Below are 23,674 nucleotides of genomic sequence, written 5' to 3'. Positions count from 1 at the left end.
TGACTCATTTTCTCCTCTAGACCCCTAATGCCTTCTGGTTTTTCTTGAAATTCATATTAGAAAGCTTGCTTTGGGAGGATTGAAGTTTCGGGTTGATCTTTGGAAGGGAATTCTATTTCTTCACAGTTGTTGTTTATTCTGAGCCAATCTTCAGGTGAGGGAAGCTAGAGTGTAGATTGACTAAGTTGTTTTTATGTTGTTTATATAAGTTGACCTTATAGATGAATTTTAAATATGTTGTATATTGCTGAAGTTGTTTATAAAGTTGTTAACTTAAGTTGTTCATATGTTGTGTGTTGATAATATGTGATACGTTGTTAAAGTTGCTATACGTGGTAAAATTAAGTTGTTTTTATGTTGTTTATTGTTGAATTATTAATAAGTTGAGATGTATAAGTTGAAGTAATTTATTGATGTAAAAGTTGTTTAAAGTTGTATAGGTTGCCTATTGTTGAAAGATGCTTATTGTTGTAAGTTGCCTCTTGTTGTAAGATGTTTATAGTTGTATTGTTGAGAGTTGCTATAAAGTTGTAAGTCGTCTATTGCTGTAAAGTTGTAAGTCGTCTATTGCTGTAAAGTTGATGTGATGTCTATTGCTGAAAAGTTGATTATGTTGTTCAAGTTGAAAGTTGTTGAGCTGATATATGTTGTTGATTTATAAGCTGATTAAGTTGTGATGATAAGTTGTTGATCACTAGGACTAGAGGAGATGTTTTCGAAGTTGCTCATCCCATTGTGCGGATTGAGATAGTTGTGGTGCTCTGAGAGCTCAATTTGTTGAAAAACCCTCCTTGGGAAGTTGTCTCTCGGAGTGGACGTTGTATCGTTCTCCTCTAGGACTTAGTTGATCCCGTGTGTGGGCAAGGTCGAGGCACACATGTATAAAGCGACCACAATATAGGGGCTAAGCTGAGCTATACTGATTACAAGCGGCCAGAAGTCGAGATACATAGTACTAAGGTGATAAGTTGAAAGTTGTTTTAAAGTTGAAAGTTGTTTTAAAGTTGAATCCCTTAGTACTGTGTGGGCGACATGGAAATAGTCTATCCATGTCATGGTTGAATGACCAATTTGAGTAAGGTATCTAGTTAGAGATGCAGTTTTTGACTAGATACTGGAGGGTGCGTGGTACTTGGAGGACAATGGGTGGGCTAACTCCACATGTGGATTGGTGAAGCTAGCCAAGGCCGTGGTAGGCTCATACCCAAACCCTTCTGTCCTGACAGTAGTACTGGACCTCTGAGTCTAAGTGGCACACCTGAGAAATTAACTAATTGTCTATACCTGGTTCTCTTCGGAGTTCCTAAAGCTGTTCTATACCTGACTTGGTGGAGATAGGTCAAACGCTGGATTCGGTAGGGTTTATGCCACCTAGACTACTAAACCTCAGTTGTTGGAGATCTCACAGTTGTATATGCGTGACGACGCATTAAATATTAAGTTGTATATGGTTGTTGTTGTTGTTGTATTAAAGTTGCTTCTAAGTTGTATGAATGAGTTGTGTTTTTATGTTGAATTGTATGATCGTTTGTGATGATGATTGTTATGCATTTATTGCATGATTGTTAATATGTTGAAGTGTGTGGTGTCTTGCTTCATGTTTGATTTTGAACTCTAGCTTACCCTTCTGTTTCCATGTGGTGGAACTGCGATGATCATACTTGGTATGAGAGCAGGTCAAGGCTAGCTTGGAGTTGAGGTGACCGCTGCTAGACGGGGAGTTTTGATCCTCATGTTAGAGTTGCCACCTTGGGTAGCAGTTTTGTGCTTGACCGGCACTAGGAGATAGTAGTTTTGGATAACTGTATAAATACCTAATACTTAAAAAAACTTAATGATATATATATCTTTGTTTATGTTTTGTATTTATAAGTTATCCAATTTTATTATTTATCTTAGTCCACTATTTTTAGTGCGATTCCACTAAGTGTAGGGATCACGGCGGGTCGTTACAAACACTATGCCAATGGTCACGCCACCTCAAGGTCGTGCCACTCTAGACATAAGTGATATGTATTAATTGTCTCACTCATCCCACACTATGCCAGGGGTATGCCATCCCTGTAGCATCACTTACCCAGGGTCGTCTCATCCCTGGTCATATCTGTGAGGAACCACAATCACATCACAATCACAATCATCACAAATCTTACTATGTCAAGGTCACTCTAGCTTTTAGCCTAGGGTCGTGCTCACCCCTGACATAACATTGTGCCAAGGTCACGCTACCCTTTTAGCAGCCTAGGGCCGTGCTCACCCTGACATAACACTGTACCAAGGTCACGCTACCTTTTTAACAGTCTAGGGCTGTGCTCACTCCTGGTCATCAGTATGAGGATCCACAATCACATCTCATTCACATTTCACACATCTCATTTCATAACTCAAATTCCATATTACATATAGATAAGTCCACACAATATAATGATTCACATACCCATCAAGCAATTCACCATGAATACACATCTATAAGAATAATATAACAATAATATTTATAAATTAATATAAAACCCAATTAATTCACCAATTTAATACAATATTAAATCAAATAGTAAAACTCCCAATTTTTTCAAAAACCTAACTCACAGGCACTTTTCTACAATTTCTTTCTCTCTCTCAGATTATCATTCTTACAAATTAAATATATATTTCTAATCCTCAACACATACAGAATCTAATGGGATCATCAATTATTCAAATAGAAATAATTATAAAATTACCCATAATTCTAAGGGACTCTTTCTCTACCCAATCTCCTCATATAACTCTACATATAAATCTCCCCTTTTCCCTCGTACCTGGATAAACAGTAGTTGAGAAACTAAAATAGAGATCTCCTTGGTCTCCTCCTCTGAGTGCCCCTCGGTCTTTAGAGAGTGTAGAAGGAAAAGAAGAGAATGTAGAAGAAAGGAGTCAGAACTGAAAGAAGTCAGAACTGAAAGATGTGCCTTTTGGGAGTGCCAGAGCTCTCTATTTATAGGTATCAGGCGTCGCCAGAACGACCCGTTTCAAATCTAGAACGGCCCTTTCTGGACTCTGACGACATGTGTAAAATTCACATCCAGAACAACCTGTTCTTAAACCAGAATGGCCCGTTCTGGGGTTGCACTTAACCCACAACGGCCATATCTGGAACGACCCATTCTCAATTAGGGTTATAAGCATTTTTGGTGATTTGGAACGCCCCGTTCCCATATAAAATTTGTAGACAATTTTTTTGTATTTTGAAACGACCCGTTCTGAACTATAAAAACCAGTGTTTTAAAACCCGGACCGACCCGGCCGGTCGGACCGGGAACCGATGGTCCAGCCGGTTCGAATTTGAAGTTGGATCGGTTATGCAATCGACCCGTTTCAAACCGGATTGAACCGGTCAATTTTCCGGTTCAACCGGTGAACCTGTGGGTCAAACCGGTTCAACCACTTTTTTTTTTTATAATTTTTTTTAAATTTTTTTAAGGGACCATAAATCACAAAAATAATAATGAAAATTGAATCTCTTAATGAAAAAGCAAGGAGTCTTATTAAATATAACAATGACTACTTGTTCTAATATATTTGTTTGCAATATATACAACTTAAATAACTTTTATAGTATATTATTAATTTTAAATTTATATTTAATAATGCAATATCTATGTAAATATTACATATATTATTTTGTGATATTAATTGCAAGCATATTATATATGTACATATTATTTATATTTTTAATTTGTATTAATATACCGTTTAACATGTAATTTTTTTATGTATTTTTTTACAAAATAAAAATAAAAATAATTTTAAATAATATAGAAAAATTGAAATTTAAAATAAGATATGAATTTATTAAAATTTATAAGTATAAAATATATTTAATATAAATATTTTTTAATAAAAATCGAGTCATGCGGTTCAACTAGTGACCCACCGGTTCAACCTTTGACGCACTGACCCAGTACCTTAACCGGTTCGATGACCGGTCCGGTTTTTAAAACTATGATAAAAACACTCTCATTTTAGTAGTTTGGAACGGCCCGTTCCAATTTGGGAACGACCCGTTCTGAGCTACTAAATTACCTTCTTTTGGGCTTTTGGGCCCTCAAACAATATGTGAAAATCGGGCTGTTACACAATCCATTTTATATCTTCATTTTGTAGAATTTTATAGAATTATCAATGTATCTTACAAATTAATTATAGTTTTAATAAACTAATATTATCATTAGAATATTCACCATCAAAACATAATATTAAGTCTCTTGATTATCTCTTAATCATGCTAATTAATCTTAATTTAATTAGTTAGAGTTTTCTTACATGTCATAATTTGATTGATCGAAATTTATATTTTACTTTTGCTTAGTTACATAATTTTATTAATTATTATAAAATACTACAATTAAGATAAAATTCTATATATCATATTGAACATTTTTTTCTATAATTTTCTTAACTTAATATTTTAGCAAAATAAATTTTCTAATTTAAATTCTAATTTAATTTTTAATTATTTATTACTATTATAATAATAATAATAATTATTATTATTTTTTGTAAATTCAAATTTGGAGTTTTTCTCTTATAATTGTGTTTATTCTTAATCTATTCTCAATAAACTATCGTTTAGGTTACAAATTTCTCAAATTTTCTTAAATCTAGTTATTCAAATTTTTACGCCGTATTCACAACGTTGTCCGAAAATAGTCGAATTTTCTCATAATTGTGTTTCATCATTGAAATTTGTTCAAGACACTTTATATCTTGTTTTAATTTTATACATTATTTTATTGTGTTTTGAATAAAATTGTTTAGAAGAATGGTGAACCCTTTTACTAAATATTAATGTTTAAGAAATTATTATTATAAAATGTAGTTGACTTTAAATTATTATATTATTTATTTAATTATTGAAGTAGAAGAATATCACATGTATCAACGATGAAAATATTATAAAGGTTTTGATTCTTTTGAAAATCAAAATCATTTCAATGTGTAACTATTTTTACACATCTTTTGACTACCAATATATTATCATAAACAAACTCATGCATTTTTCAAACAAAAATATTAAGACTTAAACATTTTAATAAATTCAACCGCACTTTTATATTTTATTTCTTCCAATATGTCACAATTGTCTGCTATTAGATTTTTAATGCATTTATCTATACTTTTCCTATATAGCATATAATTAAGGATAGATGTTCAATTATTTTAAATTATGAGAAAATTTAATTGGACGATAAATATTTAATTTTCTAGCCCAATGTTATTAGGTTTAATATAAATTAAATTATGAATGTTTAAAAAAAAATCTTAAATATTGATTGTAATTCAATTTCTAAATTAAACTTAATAAAAAATGTACTTCACTATATCAAATTAACACAAATATTTGAAAGTTTCGGTTAATAAAATAAATGTAAAGAAAAAAATCAAGTATCGAAGTAAAGAACATAAATAAAGAACACATCAATTTTTTTTATTTATAAAAAAAGGTAAGTTAACAAAAGAACAAAATACGTGTATTTTAAATATTATTTTATATATTAAAATAAAGTGATATTAAACTATCAAATAATTTTAAAATTATTTACTACTTTATCTATTTAATCTAATTAGTAATATTATTAAATATAATAGTTGAATTTATTAAATTAATATTTAAAAAAGTTATTAAAAAATATTATTTCACTATTCACACTGTAATGTTAATAGAACTACCCGTGTGTATATATACTCTTTTTTTTTAATCATGTGAAGACTCGAACTCGTAATAAAGGATTTAGAACAACTCGAAATTCATGTACCCTTATTCAACTAATTGATATATATTTCTTAGTTCACCGTTACTAAATTAACACAAAGATTTACGTAGCTAAAGAAATAATTAAATTTAATAGAAAATAAAAGCAAAAAAACTAAATTAAAAAAAGGACTAAATTAAAAAAAGAGAAGATTTTATATTTTTATTTTTTGGGGGAGTGGGTATCAAACGAAGAGGAGCATTTGAAGTGAGTGAGTCGCTCTAACTAAAACCCTAACGAACCCTGCGGAGGAAAACGTCGTAATTTCCGCCATGGCCATTCTTCTCCGTCTCCGAGGCAGGACCAGGACCAGAACCAGAACCAGAACCGAACCTTCTCCGACCCTCTTCTTCTCCACAAATTCCAACTCCGGTTCAAACTCTAACTCTCCTTTCTCTTCCCTCTTCAAAGACATCAAGGCCGGTCTCAAAAACCCCCAAACCTCAAACCCTAATTTCTCCCTCCGCGCTCCCCACGCCGCCTCCACCCACGAGATCCAAAAGAATCTCGCCGAGTTCCGCTCCCGCACCGCCGCGCCTCCGCCCTCCGGCACGCCGCCGCCGCAGGTCTCGTTCCAGGAGCTCTACAATGACCGCCTCCAAAACCCCTCCAAATCGCGACCCGCCAACATGGACGGCATTTTCCAGAGCCTGAAGAGCATCAAGGCCAAAAACCCCACCACGCCGCGCCTCATCGGCGGCACGGCGGCGCTGCCGGAGTCCGTCTTCGGGAGGGAGATGAGGAGAGATTCCTCGGCGACGACGACGGCGACGACGGCAACGGCGTTCTTGAAGACCTACGGCGTGGAGGATTTGGGGAAGAAATTGAGGATGCTGAGGCCTGAGGGAAAGGGCAAGGATTGGTTTTCCGTTAGGGAATTGAGTGAGAGGTTGGTGAGGTTGAGGAAGATGGAGGAGGAACAAACGCGTTCCACTACTCGAGATGTTGTGGGTGATTCGGGTATATATGATGCGTTGCGAGGGTGTCTTACTGACATGGATCAAGACAAAGTTGACAACAATAAGAAAGCTTCACGTCGGTAACTAGTTCAGTTAATTACATTAGACCTGTTTGGATAAATGTTTCTAGAAGCACTTCTGGGAGGAAAAAATAGAAAGAAAAAATGAGATGAGTTTCTTCATAAGAAGTTAAATTATGCATATGTTAGTTTTGTAGAAGTTCTTTCATATATCTTCTCCAAAAAAAATTATAAATTAGCTTATGCATTAGCTAATTTTAGCTCATAGAAAAGTTTATTTTTATTTCATCCTTCTATTCTTTTAGTAATGCCTCTGCAGAAGTTTATCCAAATAGGTCCATTGCACATTGTTCTTTTATTTGATAACATGTCACTTACGCCGTGGATTTTCCAGTGCAGGGACTTAGTATATTGAGCCACTTTGGTGGGACTCCAATATACTCTCTTGAGCCCCCTAAACCCCATCTTGTTGAAAAGGTAATTGTTATATGTGCTTTGCTTTTATTTCTGTGGCTTGATATCATCTAGTATTTTGTTGTGTTGATTAGTTTGATGTGCTGATGTTGTTGTGTTTGTCCCAGTATTTTCATCCAGATAATATGTCCTCTGCTGAGAAGTTGAAAATTGAGCTTGCCAAGGTTAGAGATGAGTTTAAAATGTCGGAGTCGGATTGTGGCTCTGCTCGTGTTCAGAGTAAGGGGAATTATTTATTAGCTGATTTTTGTTGTGTTTGATGAGTAGGATTTGGAAGGAAGGAAATAGGTCTACTTTACTTATCTGCATTCCTTCTCTGAACCAACGTGTGTGACACTTGTTGCTATATATAGGTGTTGGTGAAATTTGAGGTCATAATTTTTATTGTATGTTGCCTATGTTTGTGACAATTTTACTAGGCACTTGTTAGGGTATTAATACCATCCCATTGATTTTATGCAGTTGCAACACTCACAACTAAGATTAAGCATTTATCTGCCGTTCTACACAAGAAGGTGAGTTGCCCCTTTGTCATTTTTCTTTAACTTGTGTTTGCGATCCATGACTAGAAAACTAATCAATAGGAGATTTATATGATTAGCTATCTCATGTGTAGATATTATCGGATATTGGCTCCTTTGTTAGTTTGTTTGTGAATTGTGGAGGACCTTTTAATTCTGGCATTTACTTGCAAATCTTGTTTGAAGGTGCTCTTCCAATTTGCTTTTTGCTAGTGTTTGTATATTGTAGGAGTTATTAAAGAAAATTAAAAACAATTTTCTGGCTACGGGATAGGGTAATTGAATTTGTTCTTTTATTATGAAGGAGCGGATTTTGAAAAGTTGCCATCAAGTATCTGTAATTTTATTACACTCTACTGTTTCACTGTTCAATAAGTCATTGTCATGGGATCATATAAGTAGTGTTGCTGAGGAGAACACACCCACCCTTAGTTGAATGTTCTGTTATTTAAGTTAGAACTTAGACTTGTACTTTGTATTTTATATTTTTTCTAACCAGTGATTTGACTCGACTTTGTCTGGCTTGGAGCATTATTTGGTATTTTATGTTCAGTCATAGGTAAAAGCAGATGATTTGAGGTTAATTTGCATCCGTATTATTTTTATTCAGATGTTGAAAGTTGTAATTTTCTGTATCGACCTAGTGTTTCACTTGTTTTACATGGTGGACAATTTGATTTTTAGCTTCATTTGATCCCTAGTGTAGAGCAAATATATTGAATGTTGTTATGACTTCTCTTCACAAAATCTTGAATATGTCTATGGATAGAAGTTTGAGTTGGTGACTGCATACTGTGCTCATTCACAGACTATGTTCTTTGTTTTATCTTGCTACTATATATGTTTTTTCATTTGTTTTACACGTACTGCAGATATTGCCCTTATCATCAGTCCATATTTACTTTGTGAACTTAACCGATCAGATTTGTTCCATGCAGTGTGATCCTGTCATCTTTATGTTGGGTCCATTGAATCCACAAGTTAATGTATATATAGACTAGGTATATATATGGTGAAAATCTGGACAGCATCACTATTTTCTCTCTGATTCAATTCATTCTATGGTGCTTTAGGATGTTCATTCTCGTAAAGGTCTTATAGCAATGGTTCAGAGGAGAAAAAGATTACTGAAATACCTGAGAAGAACTGATTGGGATTCGTATTGTTTTGTTATCTCCAAGCTGGGTCTACGTGATAATCCTGATCATACTTATAGAGCAAGATCTGGTACGGCGGCATAGGGTCCCATATTTTGGTGTAAACAAATCGGAAAAAGAAAATGAGCTGCTTCATTCAAAGCTTGCTGCGTTCTGCAGATTTTAAAATCCTATCTGCAGAAGAAATACCGGTTTTAACAGCCAAGATCCGCATATCAACTTCTCAAGAAATGCGATATTCTATTTTTCTTTTTCTGTACGAGTAGATATTTCGGTCAGCCCATTTTAATTATTTTTTTTACCAGGCCTCGGGTTGAATTATGGCAAATGTTTTAATTCCCCATACATTGTTTCTTTTATGTTTCTGCTTGTCTTGAATAATATATCAAGGATCATACCTCGAAAAACCTGAATCTAAAGCAGAGATATCTTGAGAATAATTCTTATTCAATATTTCAGAAAAATAAATTGGGCTCGTATATAGCCATTACAAGAAGCAGTAAATCAAAATGCTACCCACGTTGTACCAATCCTAATAACATGATAGATAAAAATCTTATCTAATACACGTTGAAAAAATCACGTTAAATTATACAGAAGTTAAAACTTTTTGCTTCTATATTAACAAGCATAAATAGTGTACTTTTTTTAAAACATCTCTGAGGGCATGTTCAAGGAAGCAATTCACTTGAGTTGTTTTATGCATTGAAAAATGAAAAAAATAATTCTCATTGTGTTATGTCAGTATTAAGCAATTCAAACAGAAATTTATTTCAATAATAAGAAATTTTAAGAAATTCAACTTTTAAATTTTTTTTTCTAATCATTTATGAACTAAATTTAAATTTTTATTAAAAAAGTAATTGCACTATAATAAAAAAAAATAAATTATGAGAAAAATATATAATAAGTAGATATTAAAAATAAAATAAAGTAATAGTAAATACATAAACATTATTTAAATTGGGTTGGAGTTATTTTATTTATTTATTTATTATATTTTTATTTTTATTTTTTATTTATTTCTTTAACTTCAACGTTTTCTTCTTCCAACGGTGCCTTTTCATTTTTTTTCAAACCATTCTTTTTCTTCCGTTCCTCCTTCGACGCTGCCTCCGCCGCGCGCGCCAAGTCCAGGCCGAGGCTCGCAAAGCTCAGGAAGCAGTCCACATCGCAGCAAGCCAACGGTGGCAGAATGTCCATCACCATCAACGACGGCGTTGTCGGCTCCGGCTTCAATCCGTTTCGCTCCGATCAGGTCTCGCGGCAGAACGTCCAACCGTGCGCCTCCGCCATCCAACCACCGCCTCACCACCGCGCCTCCTTCCGTTCACAAAGGTAAGGAACGGTTGCTTCACTAAGCAACCCTCTCTCTTCTGCAAGAAACTCTTGCTGCCACGTCACTCCCCTCCAATGGTAAGAAACTGAGGTTGGGGTTGCTTGATGGACCAAGCAACTCCCATTAGAGTTGCTCTAAAGTTCATCTTGGTTGTTAAATTTATAGCGCCTCTCAGATGTCCATGTTTCTATTTAAGGACAAACTTCGGTAGGTAAGTTTAAAATGAATTAAAAGGCATTGTTAAATTTTTTCTTGCATTTATTTTTTCTATTTGAACTACTTGTCATTTATATCTTATATATAAACAATTTTTTTTATATAATTTTTTGAATTGTTTTAACTTTAAATTTTTAAGTAATAAAAAAATAATATTTAAATTTAACTATTTTTACAAATCAAAGTCTTGAAGCTAAAATCTTGAAGTTAAAGGATTAAACATAATATCAGTTAATTTAACAAATGATAGTAATTCTTAAAACATTTTTATATGAAATCTCTTGATTTCATTAATAAGCTAAAATCATTATAAATAATTAATACGATGATTAGTTTAATCTTCTAAACGTTTAAAGTGACATTCAAACAAAAGTGTTATACATAATAAAAGCTTTCGTGCTGATGGGTGCATAAACTCGCTATAAAAATTAAAACAAATCTGTAAGAGTGATTTTTTAAATTTGAATGACTATATTAAATACTTGAAATGAAAATTTTGTTATTTATGTCGTAATTAATTTGAATAATTTTTTTAAATAAAAGATATTTATAAAATAAAAAACTACTATAAAATTTTATTTCCAATACAATGAATCAAACATAAGTTTAATTTTCATTATATCCATATCTTCTATTTTTTAAAACACACACAATAACTTATCGATATATAATAGAAGAATAAAGATTCGCTGATACTTTCACTTTAATTGAAACACAGAGATTAAAAAAAAAAGAGAAGAAAAATATAAAATTATAAGAAATAAGAAATTGTATAAACAAAAAGGACAAAGAAAATATTATTAATAAGGTTTTAAGAATAACAAGGTATTCAGACTTTTCATTTCTTATACAAATTTATCTAATGAGTTTGGACTGCACTAGCTCCACGAGGCTCTTGGGCAGGAGGCAGTTCCACAAGTGTCAACTTTTAATGCTTCCGTGTGGGAAGCTTAGTAGCTTACCATTTATACTAGTACCAGTACGATAAGAGTGAAGAAGAAGAATTCCCAAATTGGATTTGGGAAAAGAAACTAGGCTGATAGCAATGGCAGCTTCTACAGCGACCACGGTATGCGTAACTGGTGCGGGAGGCTTTGTAGCGTCTTGGCTCGTTAAGCTTCTTCTCTCCAAAGGTTACATTGTCCATGGAACAATAAGACAACCTGGTACCTTTCCATTTCCTCATTCACTCTCTCTCTTTCTTCGGATCGAATTCAATTCAAGTGTGTGTCTGAGCAGGTTCCCAGAAATATGAACACTTGCTGAAACTCGAGAGAGCTTCTGAGAACCTCACACTCTTCAAGGCAGATCTCTTGAATTACGAATCTCTTGGCTCTGCAATTCTCGGATGCACTGCAGTTTTCCATGTTGCTAGCCCTGTACCCTCAATAGTCGTACCCGACCCTCAGGTTACCCATCTATTTCTCCATTTGCTAAAATAATAAATAAACAAATTCCCCTTTTTTGGTTACTTTCTATTTTTTATAAATATAAACATTTATTTGATATGTTTACGTGGCTCTCCTTTTGCTTTCATCCCGACAAGACTTCTTCTACTAGTTGAAGGATGTCGCATTCTAAATGAGTTTAGTTTTATGTTTTTTTTACACAATCAATTAATAAAAAATCTCAGAATTATGGTAAAATTCACGGATGACTTGATACTAAGATAATTATTTTAAAAATAAATAAATTTATTATACATGTTAATTTGTGATAAATTGATAGAATAAAACTCTTTACACTCTAGTATAATATAAATATTATTAAAGTAATATTTGACCAATACTTATTATATCATATTATACTAGTTTTTGATCGATAGTTTTAAGTTATTCTCATGATTATGTTTATGAAGAAAAAAAATATATTTACTCATTTAGAAAAAGGTCATTTAATGAATGTCATGCTCTGTGTGTTAAATTTCATTGAATGGCACGATCGAAACCATTTTCTTTTAACCGTGGCGCAAGTAATGATTCGTTTATTATTTTTTTATTTTTTATTTTTTATCCTGAAATAGAGTTCCTATCTTAAGTGATGGAGTGAATTTGTCTTCCAAAACTCATTAAATCAAAGGAAATGCCATGGAGTTAATATTATGTTTATGGTCTTATTTATCTAATTTCAGTCCTAGGTATTGGTTGGCTTCCGTAATAAGAATTTAGGAGCATGTAATGTGTACAATTGGTGCCATAGTTTTACTTTTTGGATCGCTCGTATATTATTATACATATATATGATTCTGCAGGTAGAAGTGATTGAGCCTGCTGTGAAAGGAACCACTAATGTACTTGAAGCTTGCCTTGAAGCTAAAGTGCAACGAGTTATCCTTGTATCTTCTGCAGGTGCTGTTTGCATAAACCCGAATTTGCCTAAAGATAAAGTGATTGATGAGTCCTATTGGTCTGATAAAGATTACTGCAGAAGAACTAAGGTCTTTAAATTTATTAAATGTGCATTTATGATGTCGATTAGTCATTAGTCTTATTCTATGATGTTGGCTATACTAACTTTATTTCAAATTGTTCAGTTGCAAAACATGCCAACTGCCAAGTTTCAATCGTCAAGAATGTTTGTTTTATTGTAACTAATATTTCACGTATGATCCAGAACTGGTACTGTTTTTCCAAGACAGAGGCAGAGGAGCATGCCCTAGAATTTGGAAAAAGAAGTGGGCTTGATGTGGTAAGAATTTGTCCTACCCTTGTGTTGGGGCCGATTTTACAGTCAACCACTGTCAATGCAAGTAGCTTGGTTCTGCTCAAACTTTTAAAAGGTGCCGAGTGCCTACTATTGCCTTATCAAATTATTCTTATTGCAATACACCAATTTATTAACTGTGCAATGGTAGATCAAATGCTTTATTGCTTTACGGGTTTACGTGATAATCACATATCTTCCACAACATACTTGGTCATGTGTAAGTGGTGTAAAATTTTTGGTGTGAAGAACTCATTCTAAGTTTGGCCTTAGCAATGGCTGACACGTGTTGAGTCTAGTCAACAGGATTATGCCCTTCATGGGGATTTTGCACTGTGTCACTAGCTTTCTGGCCCCAATACTTTAAAAGTGATGCCAAATATTTTATTTGATTTCCAGTTAAGTATAACATAGTTATCAAATAAAAAAAAAATTAATGTTATCGGGCTTCTTTTTCTGGTTTATCTGAAATTGAAGGTTGTGATTCAATGGAGAATAAGATTCGTTGGATAATCGATGTACGGGATCTAGTTGATGCAATACTTTTGATTTATGAGAAGCGTGAGGCAGAAGGAAGATACGTATGCAGTTCATATACCATCAAGACACGAGATTTGGTGGAGAAACTAAAGAGTATATATCCCAACTACAAGTATCCTGCAAAGTAAGATTCAGTTCCCCTTGATCTATAATTCAAATTTTTTGTCATGAGCCAAGTATCTTGTCTCTTATTTTGGATTTGATGCACCTGTGTAGTGATCTAATTGATGACCCCATGCCCCACCTTGTTGTGTTTGGCCTGAATTGTTAAATTAAATGTTATTATTGTTAATTTCTTATTTAATGTTATATCCAAATCTTGTAGTTAGTATTGCTTATGTATGAGATATGCAAAGATATGTGAAAGATGCAAGATATTTATTTTTAATAGAAAACTAAAAGACAAATGATAGCGACACATTCTTTTTATCATATTATCTACTATTGGATGAAATTTATGTGGAATCACTAAATGATTGTGTGTACTGCTCCTTGTTTAGTAGGTTTACATGAATTTCACCCATAGCATTTTTCAAACTAAAAAATCTAATTAATTACTCCCTCGGATCCATTTTGTTTGACGTCTAAAAGGTTTTGGCATGGAACTTAAGAAATACAATTAATATGTTAGATTTCATAAAATAAATTATGTGAGTTTTCAATATACTTTTAAATTTTTTGAATTCTCACTAATAATTAAAGAATAAGAATACATTAATAATGATTAAGGATATAATGAGGAAAACATATTTAATGTTATAATTAAATTGAAACAGACAGAAAATACTAAGACATCAACCAAAATGGAACGGAGGGAGTAATTAGCTGTGCATGTATAGTAGGTTACTTGTTAAGCCATTTATTGTGAGCATAAGTACTTGTTTTGTCAATTTGTTTGAACTATGAGAAACAGGGAGAAAAATTTGCTGGTAATGTCGCGACAGTGAAAGGTTTGCAACTTTATCCACAAAAGTTTGAAAGGTTTGTTATTTTGTTGTAAAAAACTGCATTGGGAGAAGGTTTGCAGCTTTTCACTCCAAAAGTTGAATTGTAGTGTTTACAAATTCTTAATTTTTATCCTTAGATGTAGGTATGATGGGAACTATATTAAATTTGTATGATTTTATGATGCTTTCATTGATTACTATTATAATTTATGCAAGCGCACGTAGACGGGGATGAGGTGTTACCCCTAAGACAACTGCTTATATATATTTGATAGCTACATGCATAATTATAAGTTTGGTTGCTGACAGCTTTACTGAGGTGGATGATTACGTAAGTTTCAGCACAGAGAAACTGCAAAGGTTGGGTTGGAAATACAGGCCGCTAGAGGAAACACTCGTTGATTCTGTTGAAAGCTATAAGGAGGCTGGGCTCCTGCAATCAGAATGAATGTCACTTTGTTATATATATCAATATCATGTCCCTTACAAAAGGGATTTATGAGTCTGTTTCAGTTGTTACATGTTCTTGTGCTGTTAAAATTGTTACCTATTTACTCTTTTGTAATAATTATAACAAATCATATGAATGATATTTTGTTTTTATCTTTCCGTTAAAATAATGGGTTCTTTAATTAACTTACATGATTTCCTTTCCACTTTTCTTTTGTACACAAGTATCTTCAAAATTGTGCTCGAGTTTAAAATTCTATTTTTATTTTTTTGAGTATTTAACGTTGTATACTTAAATATTGTTGTCATCATTGTACAACTGTTATTGATGTTATTGATGTTCTTGATTATCGCCACCATTGGTATCTCCTCTTTTCTTGTCTCTTGTCTCCACAGCACCAAGTATGATCAAATTAAGTATACTATAGTTTAAATTTAAATTTAATTAGTATTTTAGTATGATTAATATATGTTTATTATATATCATATATTATATCATGTTTATTCTATATGATATACTTCAAATTTATAATAAATTATATATAAAAATACTATATTTTAAATATAAAAATTATATTTAAAATAAGTATACATAAATTTTGATTTATAATAAATAACTTGTATTATAAACATTAATATTTAATCAATAAATAATTATAATAAATAAATATAAAATTATATAATAAGTTAAAAAATTCCTACAAATCTTCTGATTGAAAAAAAAAGTCTCTAAAAATATTCTCACACAAAATAGAAGTTTGTGTTTAATATATAAAAACTGATACTAAAATTTCAAAATCAAGAACCATCAAAAGTTGAAACGAAAAAATTATTTATAAAACATAAATTAATTTTAATTTTAAAATTTCAAAACTTAAAATGTGAATCGATATCATATTAAAGAGGATTATAACATTTTCTTTTAAATAGAAAAGAAATGTAAGAAACAGTCAAACTCTGTTTGGAAATTTTAAACACTAATTCGTATGATTATTTTCTACACTCTGTTGACTGAGTTTAAAATTTTATACAAAATATATCGAATAAATTTTCTAAATTTTAGGGTCTTATTTATTAGTAGCACCATTCCAATTATTGGGTACCTAATAACTTTTCCTTCTTTGGTTTGTTTCAATTATATTAAAGTCTATATAAATTATCTCTTACAAAATATTTAAAATTTATCATTATTAATATTTTTAATTCTCTTTAGTGGAAATACTAAGAGTAGAATATAATGTACTTCGAGTTTTAAAACAACAAAAGCATTTTTTTCTCTCTCTCTATAGAATAACAAATATGTATAAGGAAGAAATTAAATAATTTCTTCCCAACATTAATGTTACAGGCCTCAACTTTTTCCTTGTAATATGTAAAAACAACACAAATAAAAAAACCACACAACACACTTGCACACAACTTGCAGCTATCATAAGAATGCTATTAAGCTATTTTAACAACACATTTTCACGGTACATACTTTTCTTTTTATCCATCACATGATTATCTTCTCTTCTCTCGTGTTGTAAAATGTATTATTAAAATGACATTACTTTTAATGCCACAAAGAATTCTCACTGCCAAACAACAAAGTATCCACATTTCACATTGAGTTTCCTCTGCTTCATATCATCAATAAGCACCAACATCAGAAGGTGTAACTATTGTTCTCAATGATGGCCTTGAAAACTCCACCCAAGCAATAAAATCACCACTCACCAACCAACAATTCTTCAAATTCAACTCTTTCAATGCCCTGCAGTTTTCTACTACTTGCTTCACACCCTTTGGTGTAACATGCCAACAACTCTGGATGTTCAAAAGTAGTAGTCCACTACATCTCCTTGAGATTATTGAGAGTGCTTCATCCTCAATTCTTGACCCTGACAAGTTCAACACCTCAAGTTGAGATACTTCAAAGTCAATCTCAAACACTTCCATTCCTGTATAGGCCAGGTTCAAATGCCTTATCTCACAGCATCTCTTTAAAACCTTAACAATACATTCACTAGAAACACCCTCACAACCGGTTAAGTCAAGAAGCTGTAAACTAGGGCAAATGGAAGCAAATTTTATCAAACTTGCATCACTCAGCAAAACATTATCACCCAAATAAACTTTTTTGACTTCAAGGTTGACAACAAAATCCTTCATTGAATCTTCTTCCCCTTCCATCCCAAGATATGTCCTCTCCATTTTGATCTCACTGAGCAAAGGACAGTTTCTTGTGAGTATGAAAAATGTTGAATTGGTCAGCTGGCAACAACCACTAAGGTTTATAGAAGTTAAACTAAGAAGAAACATCGATAACTCACTGATACATTGATCAGTTAAAAAATCAATTTTTCGAAGATCCAAGCACTGAACAGATTGGCATTTGGTTAGCACATAAGAGATTCCTGAAAATGTACAATTGCAACAATCTTGGAGAATAAGCTTCTTTAGCATAAGACCACCACCTTCTGCAAACGCAAAGAGAAACTCATCCGAGATAACAGAATTTGACAAATCAATAGCAGTTAACTTTTTCAAACTCCTGAATGAATCGATCAAATCTATGTCAATAGGAGAGGGAGTTAAGGCAGGTCCATGAATTCTTTTCTTTTCAATGTTAAAGGCAATGGAATTCAAACCGGGTCTGAGGCGGATCGCAGAGGCAATACCTAATTGTGTTATCTTAAAACATGTGAAGAATGAGATTTCTTCCAATGATAAACAATTTTGGCATAGAGAGAACAAGGACTTATCAGTGATCAAGTAATTACCAGAAATATTAATCTTGCGAAGATTCTCAAGCAAGGAAGACAGCCTTTGTACCCCAAAATCTGATGCTTGAGAATCCAATGGGAAGCTTATGTCAAGCTCTTCAAGAAATGGGAAAGAATAGGCCATGACTACTAGATGGCTATCGCGAAGAGAACCAATGTTTGAGCAGATCAGAACCCTCAAATTTTGCATCTTTGAACCAAGTTCTCGCAGCCCATCAACAGGAAGTGTTCTCTGGTTGGATAGATTAATCAAATCAAGGTCCAACCCGGATTGTGAAATTTGGTGAAGCAAGCCTTCATGGTGGCCGTTGAAGTGAGTGAAGTCTAAGGTTTTGAGCCTTGGAAACCTCAAGAATAGCCGAGGAAGAAGTGGAATGGTTGGATCATGTATTGCCAGAGAGAATAGAAACCGGTTTGTGATGGACAGAAACTGCTTGCAAACCATAGATAGAGACTCCAAATGAGGACCATGGCCTAGGAATCTGAAGACCAATTCCCAGCATTCTTCAGGAAAATCTTTCACTGACATTTTGGCATCAAGTACTAGAACTTGATGAAATGATTAATGGCTCAATGATTTAACAACAAATCAACCCAATTCAGTGGATGTTTATTTAACAAGTTTAGGATGTGTTGGATTTGGTGGTAAGAATGGCTGATCATGGTGAAGAAATGAAGCTATTGATTGTTGAAGAAGCCTCCTCCTTTTCTTATATTTGACTAGTGCTGGTCCAAATCATGAAGCTCTAGAAAGTCTTTTGCTTGTTAGGTTGGCATATGTTATGGTGATCTGTAATTTTCACTTTTAAGACTTTTACTTTTCATACTGCTTTTTTTCATTCAACAAGAAAGCAAAAAGTAACCTCAGTATCCTAGTTATTTACCATGGCTAACTCCTTCAAAAATCTAAAAGTACTCAAATGGATAGTAACTAGTTCAATATAGTGTGTAAAAGTCTCTTTGAATATAAATTTAGAAATTCTCAAAAACACTTTTAATTTATATTCCAAATTATTGTAAGTTTATGGATATTGAGTTCAATTTTTATAGATAAAAAAAAAGTTGTTCCGTTTTAACAAAATTTTCTCTCTACATACGAGTAAGATTCAATCCTTCACTTGTTTAAGAGATTCAGTCTATTTCCACTTATACCAATCACACTTGTCGGTGACTAATTTGTTCGTGGAACTCTTTAAAGCCACCCACAAAAATTAAATCACCACTCATCGGACATTTCCTATTATGGCATATAGGCTTGTTGCATTATGTTGTGTGAAGAGCTCGTTATTTCTGCACATTACTCTTTTCTTTGCTTTCTTTCTACTTACTATATTGCGGACATGACCATTGATTTAACCACGAAATTTGATGAAAATGCAGCGCACGACTGCCAAAATCATTCATGCTTAGATAGTTATTTAAAATAAAAAAATTGCTATTTGGTGTAACGTAATCACGAAAACAAGATAAACGCGGCCGATGGTGTTTTTATTCATTTTGATGCCATTTAATAATATTGGTCATAAGATATGATCTCGATTTGAATAATGGTCTTGCAAAAAAATAATATTTGTGTATCTATTTATGAGGTGTGAGGTGTGGAGTGCAGGCACACCAGCAACTGGTACAGAAGGATTGGTAAGAACTTTCTCCTTTCTTGACAAGATGCAAAAGAATATTAATTTGTTAGACGAATAGGGCACTTGTAACTAGTTAACTGCATGAAAATTCACGATTATTCTGAATCATTACAATGCATTTGGTATCCACAAAAGAAAAAATAAATAAAGGCATTAGGAATTCTGTTTTTTCTGCAAATTTATACATTTTCCTTACAGCAAATCACGTTCTTAAATGGGAGAAGATTGATATGAAGTTATCAACATACCTCAATTAGCTGAGTCTCATTAAATAACTAAGGTGACTTTTTATTGATTATTTGCATTTATTATTATTATTTTTTGCATTATGAGTATTTAATCGATAATTAATCAATATAGTATTGGTTCAAGTAGAATTGGTCTCAAATTTCCTAAATGAAGTTTCATGTTCAAATTTTATGGATAAAAATATATGATTAAGAAAGAAAATTTTACCAAAAATATCAGTTAAGTTCTTAACAAAAATTAATTATTAACAAAACAGTCAAAACTAATAAAGAGATACTATGCAACAATAATATGGTAACCAAAAATTTGGCATTTGTTTAACAGTGCTTTCCCTTGAACATTTCTAGTAAACTTTCACACGAGACTGATCTAAACACGTGAGTCCATATCATAGTTGATTTTGTTACAAAAGCCTCGTAAAAGTTGTTGATACATCAGAAGCTTCATCTCATCCAATATGATATGTTGTCTAGGGTCTGCTGCCTGCGTTGTCTTCTAGTTTGTTCACATTTGGTCATTTCACCAAACAAATTATTAAAAGTTTTGGTCGTCCCAAAACCAAGGTTGTTAAAACTCACTCATCATTGGTCCAAAAAAGACGATAATATTATGTTGTTTTTGAAAATTGAAAGGACTCATGTAAAACTAAAATAAAAAATGCAGAACAACTGTATTCTAACTTTCAAGGCAGGTCCGCAAAATCTAATATTTTCAATTGCTGCAATATTAAGTTTCAACTTATTTTCCCTCCAAAGTTGCCATTCATTACCATCACTTTGAACAGTGAAACTATTTTCAACAACACAGAAGAATCCAAGTACTATAATTCAAGGCATAGCAAGGAAAAGCAATACAATTCGAAACTGTATACCATATATATAATACAAGTCCAACTGCTTACAACGTATGCTATTCACAGTTAATAATAAAAGATGGATACAACATACAAGCACTATCAAAACTAAAAAAATGCGACCAAGGTACAGAGTTACATAATCAAGCACGAATAAATAAACAAATAGTCAAATTCAAATACAAGAAATGTAGACTGATATATTTTCCACCTTGAGTGCTTCTTTATATTCATCTCCTCATTTATACTACTTTTGAATGTCTCTCTTCTCCCGGCACACCCTTAATGGTGTGAAAGCATCTTCGTTCCTTTGAGAAAACAAAAATATCCTACATTTCATATCTCAAATTAACAAACAAGGCATCCATGTCGCAAGAAGAGTTCTCTCTGGCCATCACTGAGATCAAACCTAGGGGGAGCCATTATCCTTCTCAATGAAGGCCTTGAAAATACCATCCAAGCAACAATACTAGCTTCCACTTCATAACAAGACACCAAACTTATCTCTCTCAATTGCGTGCAATTCTCCACCATTTGCCTCACTCCCTTTGCCGTAACACGAGAGCAATTTTCCAAGTCCAACTGCAGCAGCCAACGACAACATTTTGAGATCACAGAAAGCGCCTCATCATCAATCCCTGACCGTGACAAGTTCAACTCCTCAAGTTTGCGAACTTCAAAGTTCAAACCAGTTAACCTCACTCCTGAACAAAAGGCCAAACTCAAATGCCTTACCTCAGTACACCTCCTTAAAACCTCAACAACACCTTCATATACACCACAACAAGAGCTCAAATCAAGCACCTCCAAACTAGGGAAAACAGAAGCAAACATTTCAACACTCTCATCCCTCAACCACGAATTGTTTCCCAAATATAGAGACTTCACTTGATAATTCACAACACCACTCACCAAAGCATCATCGTCAACCTTCCTTTTACCAACATCTGTAGCCCCCATTCTGACCTCATTCAACAAAGGACAATTCCTAGCAAGTGCCAACAATGCCGAATCAGTCACCATCCTACAACCACTAACATCTATATACACCAAATTACCAAGAAACGCACACAACTCCTCCACACGCTGATCGCACAAAAACTCAGCATTCTGAAGATCCAAATGCTCCACAAACCGACACGTGGACAACAAACACAGCACCCCAACATAACTATAATTACAACAACCTTGCAAAACAAGCTTCCTCAGAGGAATCCCCTCCTCCGCGACACAACATAGCAACTCGTCGGAGATCGAGGAGAACGACAAATCGAGGCAAGTCAACCCCTTTAAGCCCACCAACGCTTCAATGAAATCGGAAGTCACATGGGGTCTAAAAAAGTCCCCTTTTTTGGCCCCGCACCCGAAGTTGCTAACACAGAGAGAACTCACACAAGGCCTTTCACGAATCGCGGAGGCGATGCCACGTTGCGTGATGAAGTGGCACTCGAAGATGACGAGTTCCTCGAGAAATTGGCAGTTTTTGCAGAGGCTGAGAATGGAAGGGTCGTGGATGAAGAAATTACCAGAGAGGTTAACCCTGCGAAGGTTGGGGAGGCCCAAGGAGAGAGCCTCGACGGCGGAGTCGGAGACAGGGTCGGAGGAGTTGTCGGGGAAACTGAGGTCGAGGTGTTCGAGGAAAGGGAAGTAGTCTTTGATGAGGGAGAGATCGGAGTTTGTGAGGGAAGCGATGTGGGAACAGGTGAGGGACTTCAAAGGAGGAGTCTTTTGGGACAAATAACGGAACCCATCGGAGGGAATTGAGGGGTGGGCGGAGAGGCTGAGGGAGCGGAGGGGGAGGGCGGAGCGTGAGAGATGGAGGAGGAGCGCGTGGAGATGCGCGTGGGGGAGGCGCGTGATGTGGAGGGTGGTGAGGGAGGGGAAGCGGAGGAGGAGGCGGGGGAGGGTAGGGAGGGTTTGGGGTGTGACGGTGAGAGAGGTTCGGAGGCGGTTGGTGATGGATAGGCATTGTTTGGAGAGAAGGGAGAGAGGTTGGAAGTGGCGATGGGATTTTAGGGTTTTGAAGATCAATTCCCAGCACTCGTCGGGTAAGTGCAACTCTATACTATCCTCTGAACATTCAGACATTGTAATACTATTACTAATGGATGCCTTACCTCTTTTCTTTCTCACTCTGCAGTCTGCATCCACCAGATTTAACTCACGTCTCACGCTCCACTTCACCTTTTGCCCTCTGGAATTTGATTATTATACGAGTTTAGCTGTCAAAGATTTCAAGTGGCTCATGTAACTGTTTTGATTTGGTTTACCTATCTATCACGATTAAATAGGTTGCCTCGTTTTAATTATGTTAATAATAGAACAATAAAATTTGTAAGAAAAAAAATATCAATTACAATTAACTTATAATATTAAATAATATTAAAATAATGATATAAAATATTAATAAATAATATCAAATACACATTAATTATAATAATTCATAGCTAATATATATACAATTTAATTAATAATATAAAGATATAATCACATTATATTAACTAATATTTTAGAATAAAAAGTAAATTACATGGTTAACATGTGAGTCAAATTGGTTCACCATAAATTAATCTACGGTAGGTTAAGTTATAAGTAAGATAAGCTATTTTTTTTCTTCTTATAATTATTATATATATATATATATATATATATATATATATATATATGAGGAGGGTTCAAACGACGCCGGTATAGCTTTTACTAAGTGTTACACCGCTCAATAACTTTATATTAAATGTGAATTTTGAAAATCAAACCGTTAGATTGAAAGTTCATATCTCTTAGATCATATATGTTAAATTTTGTTAAAATTGAAGAACAACTTGAAGGTAATCAAAATGTTCATATTTTAGTATATTTTGAAATGTATATATTATGTCAATTTTGTTTTATGAGAATGAAGTATCAAATCATCTTAGATTAATACAAAATTTGACATATATGATCTAAGAGATATGAACTTTCAATCTAACGGTTGAATTTTCAAAATTCACATTTAATATAAAGTTATTGAGTGGTGTAATACTTAGTAAAAGTTACACCGGTG

At 33.6% G+C, this 23,674-nt stretch overlaps 4 protein-coding genes across 5 annotated transcripts; 2 read left to right on the top strand and 2 right to left on the bottom strand.

Moving 5' to 3' along the window:
- The first annotated feature begins 5,957 nt into the window (after positions 1–5,957).
- On the top strand, positions 5,958–9,330 carry LOC109818150 (S15/NS1, RNA-binding protein). Of its 2 annotated transcripts, none has more exons than XM_083074700.1 (5): positions 5,958–6,827; positions 7,166–7,248; positions 7,353–7,464; positions 7,708–7,760; positions 8,705–8,899. In XM_083074700.1, exons 1-5 carry the CDS (start codon positions 6,065–6,067, stop codon positions 8,765–8,767), a joined length of 1,074 nt encoding a protein of 357 aa, XP_082930826.1. In that variant the 5' UTR covers positions 5,958–6,064; the 3' UTR covers positions 8,768–8,899. The 2 variants fall into 2 exon arrangements, with proteins under 2 accessions (XP_082930826.1, XP_020239144.2); XM_020383555.3 differs by having other exon boundaries at positions 5,959–6,827; positions 8,840–9,330.
- Positions 9,331–11,326: 1,996 nt separating this feature from the next.
- LOC109818138 (cinnamoyl-CoA reductase 1) lies at positions 11,327–15,308 on the top strand. The gene is made up of 6 exons (XM_020383543.3): positions 11,327–11,644; positions 11,718–11,887; positions 12,730–12,915; positions 13,092–13,257; positions 13,659–13,845; positions 14,978–15,308. The coding sequence occupies exons 1-6, from the start codon at positions 11,524–11,526 to the stop codon at positions 15,114–15,116; spliced, it is 969 nt and encodes a 322-aa protein (XP_020239132.1). The 5' UTR covers positions 11,327–11,523; the 3' UTR covers positions 15,117–15,308.
- Positions 15,309–16,545: 1,237 nt separating this feature from the next.
- On the bottom strand, positions 16,546–18,640 carry LOC109818149 (uncharacterized). The gene has a single exon (XM_020383553.3). It carries the CDS (start codon positions 18,413–18,415, stop codon positions 16,751–16,753), a length of 1,665 nt encoding a protein of 554 aa, XP_020239142.1. The 5' UTR covers positions 18,416–18,640; the 3' UTR covers positions 16,546–16,750.
- A 1,977-nt stretch (positions 18,641–20,617) lies between these two features.
- Positions 20,618–22,864, bottom strand: LOC109818141 (uncharacterized). The gene has a single exon (XM_083074699.1). It carries the CDS (start codon positions 22,714–22,716, stop codon positions 20,977–20,979), a length of 1,740 nt encoding a protein of 579 aa, XP_082930825.1. The 5' UTR covers positions 22,717–22,864; the 3' UTR covers positions 20,618–20,976.
- Positions 22,865–23,674: the final 810 nt, after the last annotated feature.

The sequence above is a fragment of the Cajanus cajan genome, chromosome 5 (assembly GCF_000230855.2).
Source record: "Cajanus cajan strain Asha chromosome 5, NIPB_CcT2T_4, whole genome shotgun sequence".
NCBI lineage: Eukaryota > Viridiplantae > Streptophyta > Magnoliopsida > Fabales > Fabaceae > Cajanus > Cajanus cajan.
The sequence above is the reverse complement of the archived record's forward strand: the minus strand, read 5'-3'. Positions and strand labels throughout refer to the sequence as shown.

Coding starts and splice junctions, on each gene's coding strand:
- LOC109818150 (XM_020383555.3), top strand. CDS start 6,065: ATGGCCATTCTTCTCCGTCTCCGAGGCAGGACCAGGACCAGAACCAGA. Junction 7,249..7,352: donor AACCCCATCTTGTTGAAAAG/GTAATTGTTATA, acceptor TGTTTGTCCCAG/TATTTTCATCCAGATAATAT. Junction 7,761..8,839: donor CTGCCGTTCTACACAAGAAG/GTGAGTTGCCCC, acceptor ATGGTGCTTTAG/GATGTTCATTCTCGTAAAGG.
- LOC109818138 (XM_020383543.3), top strand. CDS start 11,524: ATGGCAGCTTCTACAGCGACCACGGTATGCGTAACTGGTGCGGGAGGC. Junction 11,888..12,729: donor TAGTCGTACCCGACCCTCAG/GTTACCCATCTA, acceptor ATGATTCTGCAG/GTAGAAGTGATTGAGCCTGC. Junction 13,258..13,658: donor TCTGCTCAAACTTTTAAAAG/GTGCCGAGTGCC, acceptor CTGAAATTGAAG/GTTGTGATTCAATGGAGAAT.
- LOC109818149 (XM_020383553.3), bottom strand. CDS start 18,415: ATGTCAGTGAAAGATTTTCCTGAAGAATGCTGGGAATTGGTCTTCAGA.
- LOC109818141 (XM_083074699.1), bottom strand. CDS start 22,716: ATGTCTGAATGTTCAGAGGATAGTATAGAGTTGCACTTACCCGACGAG.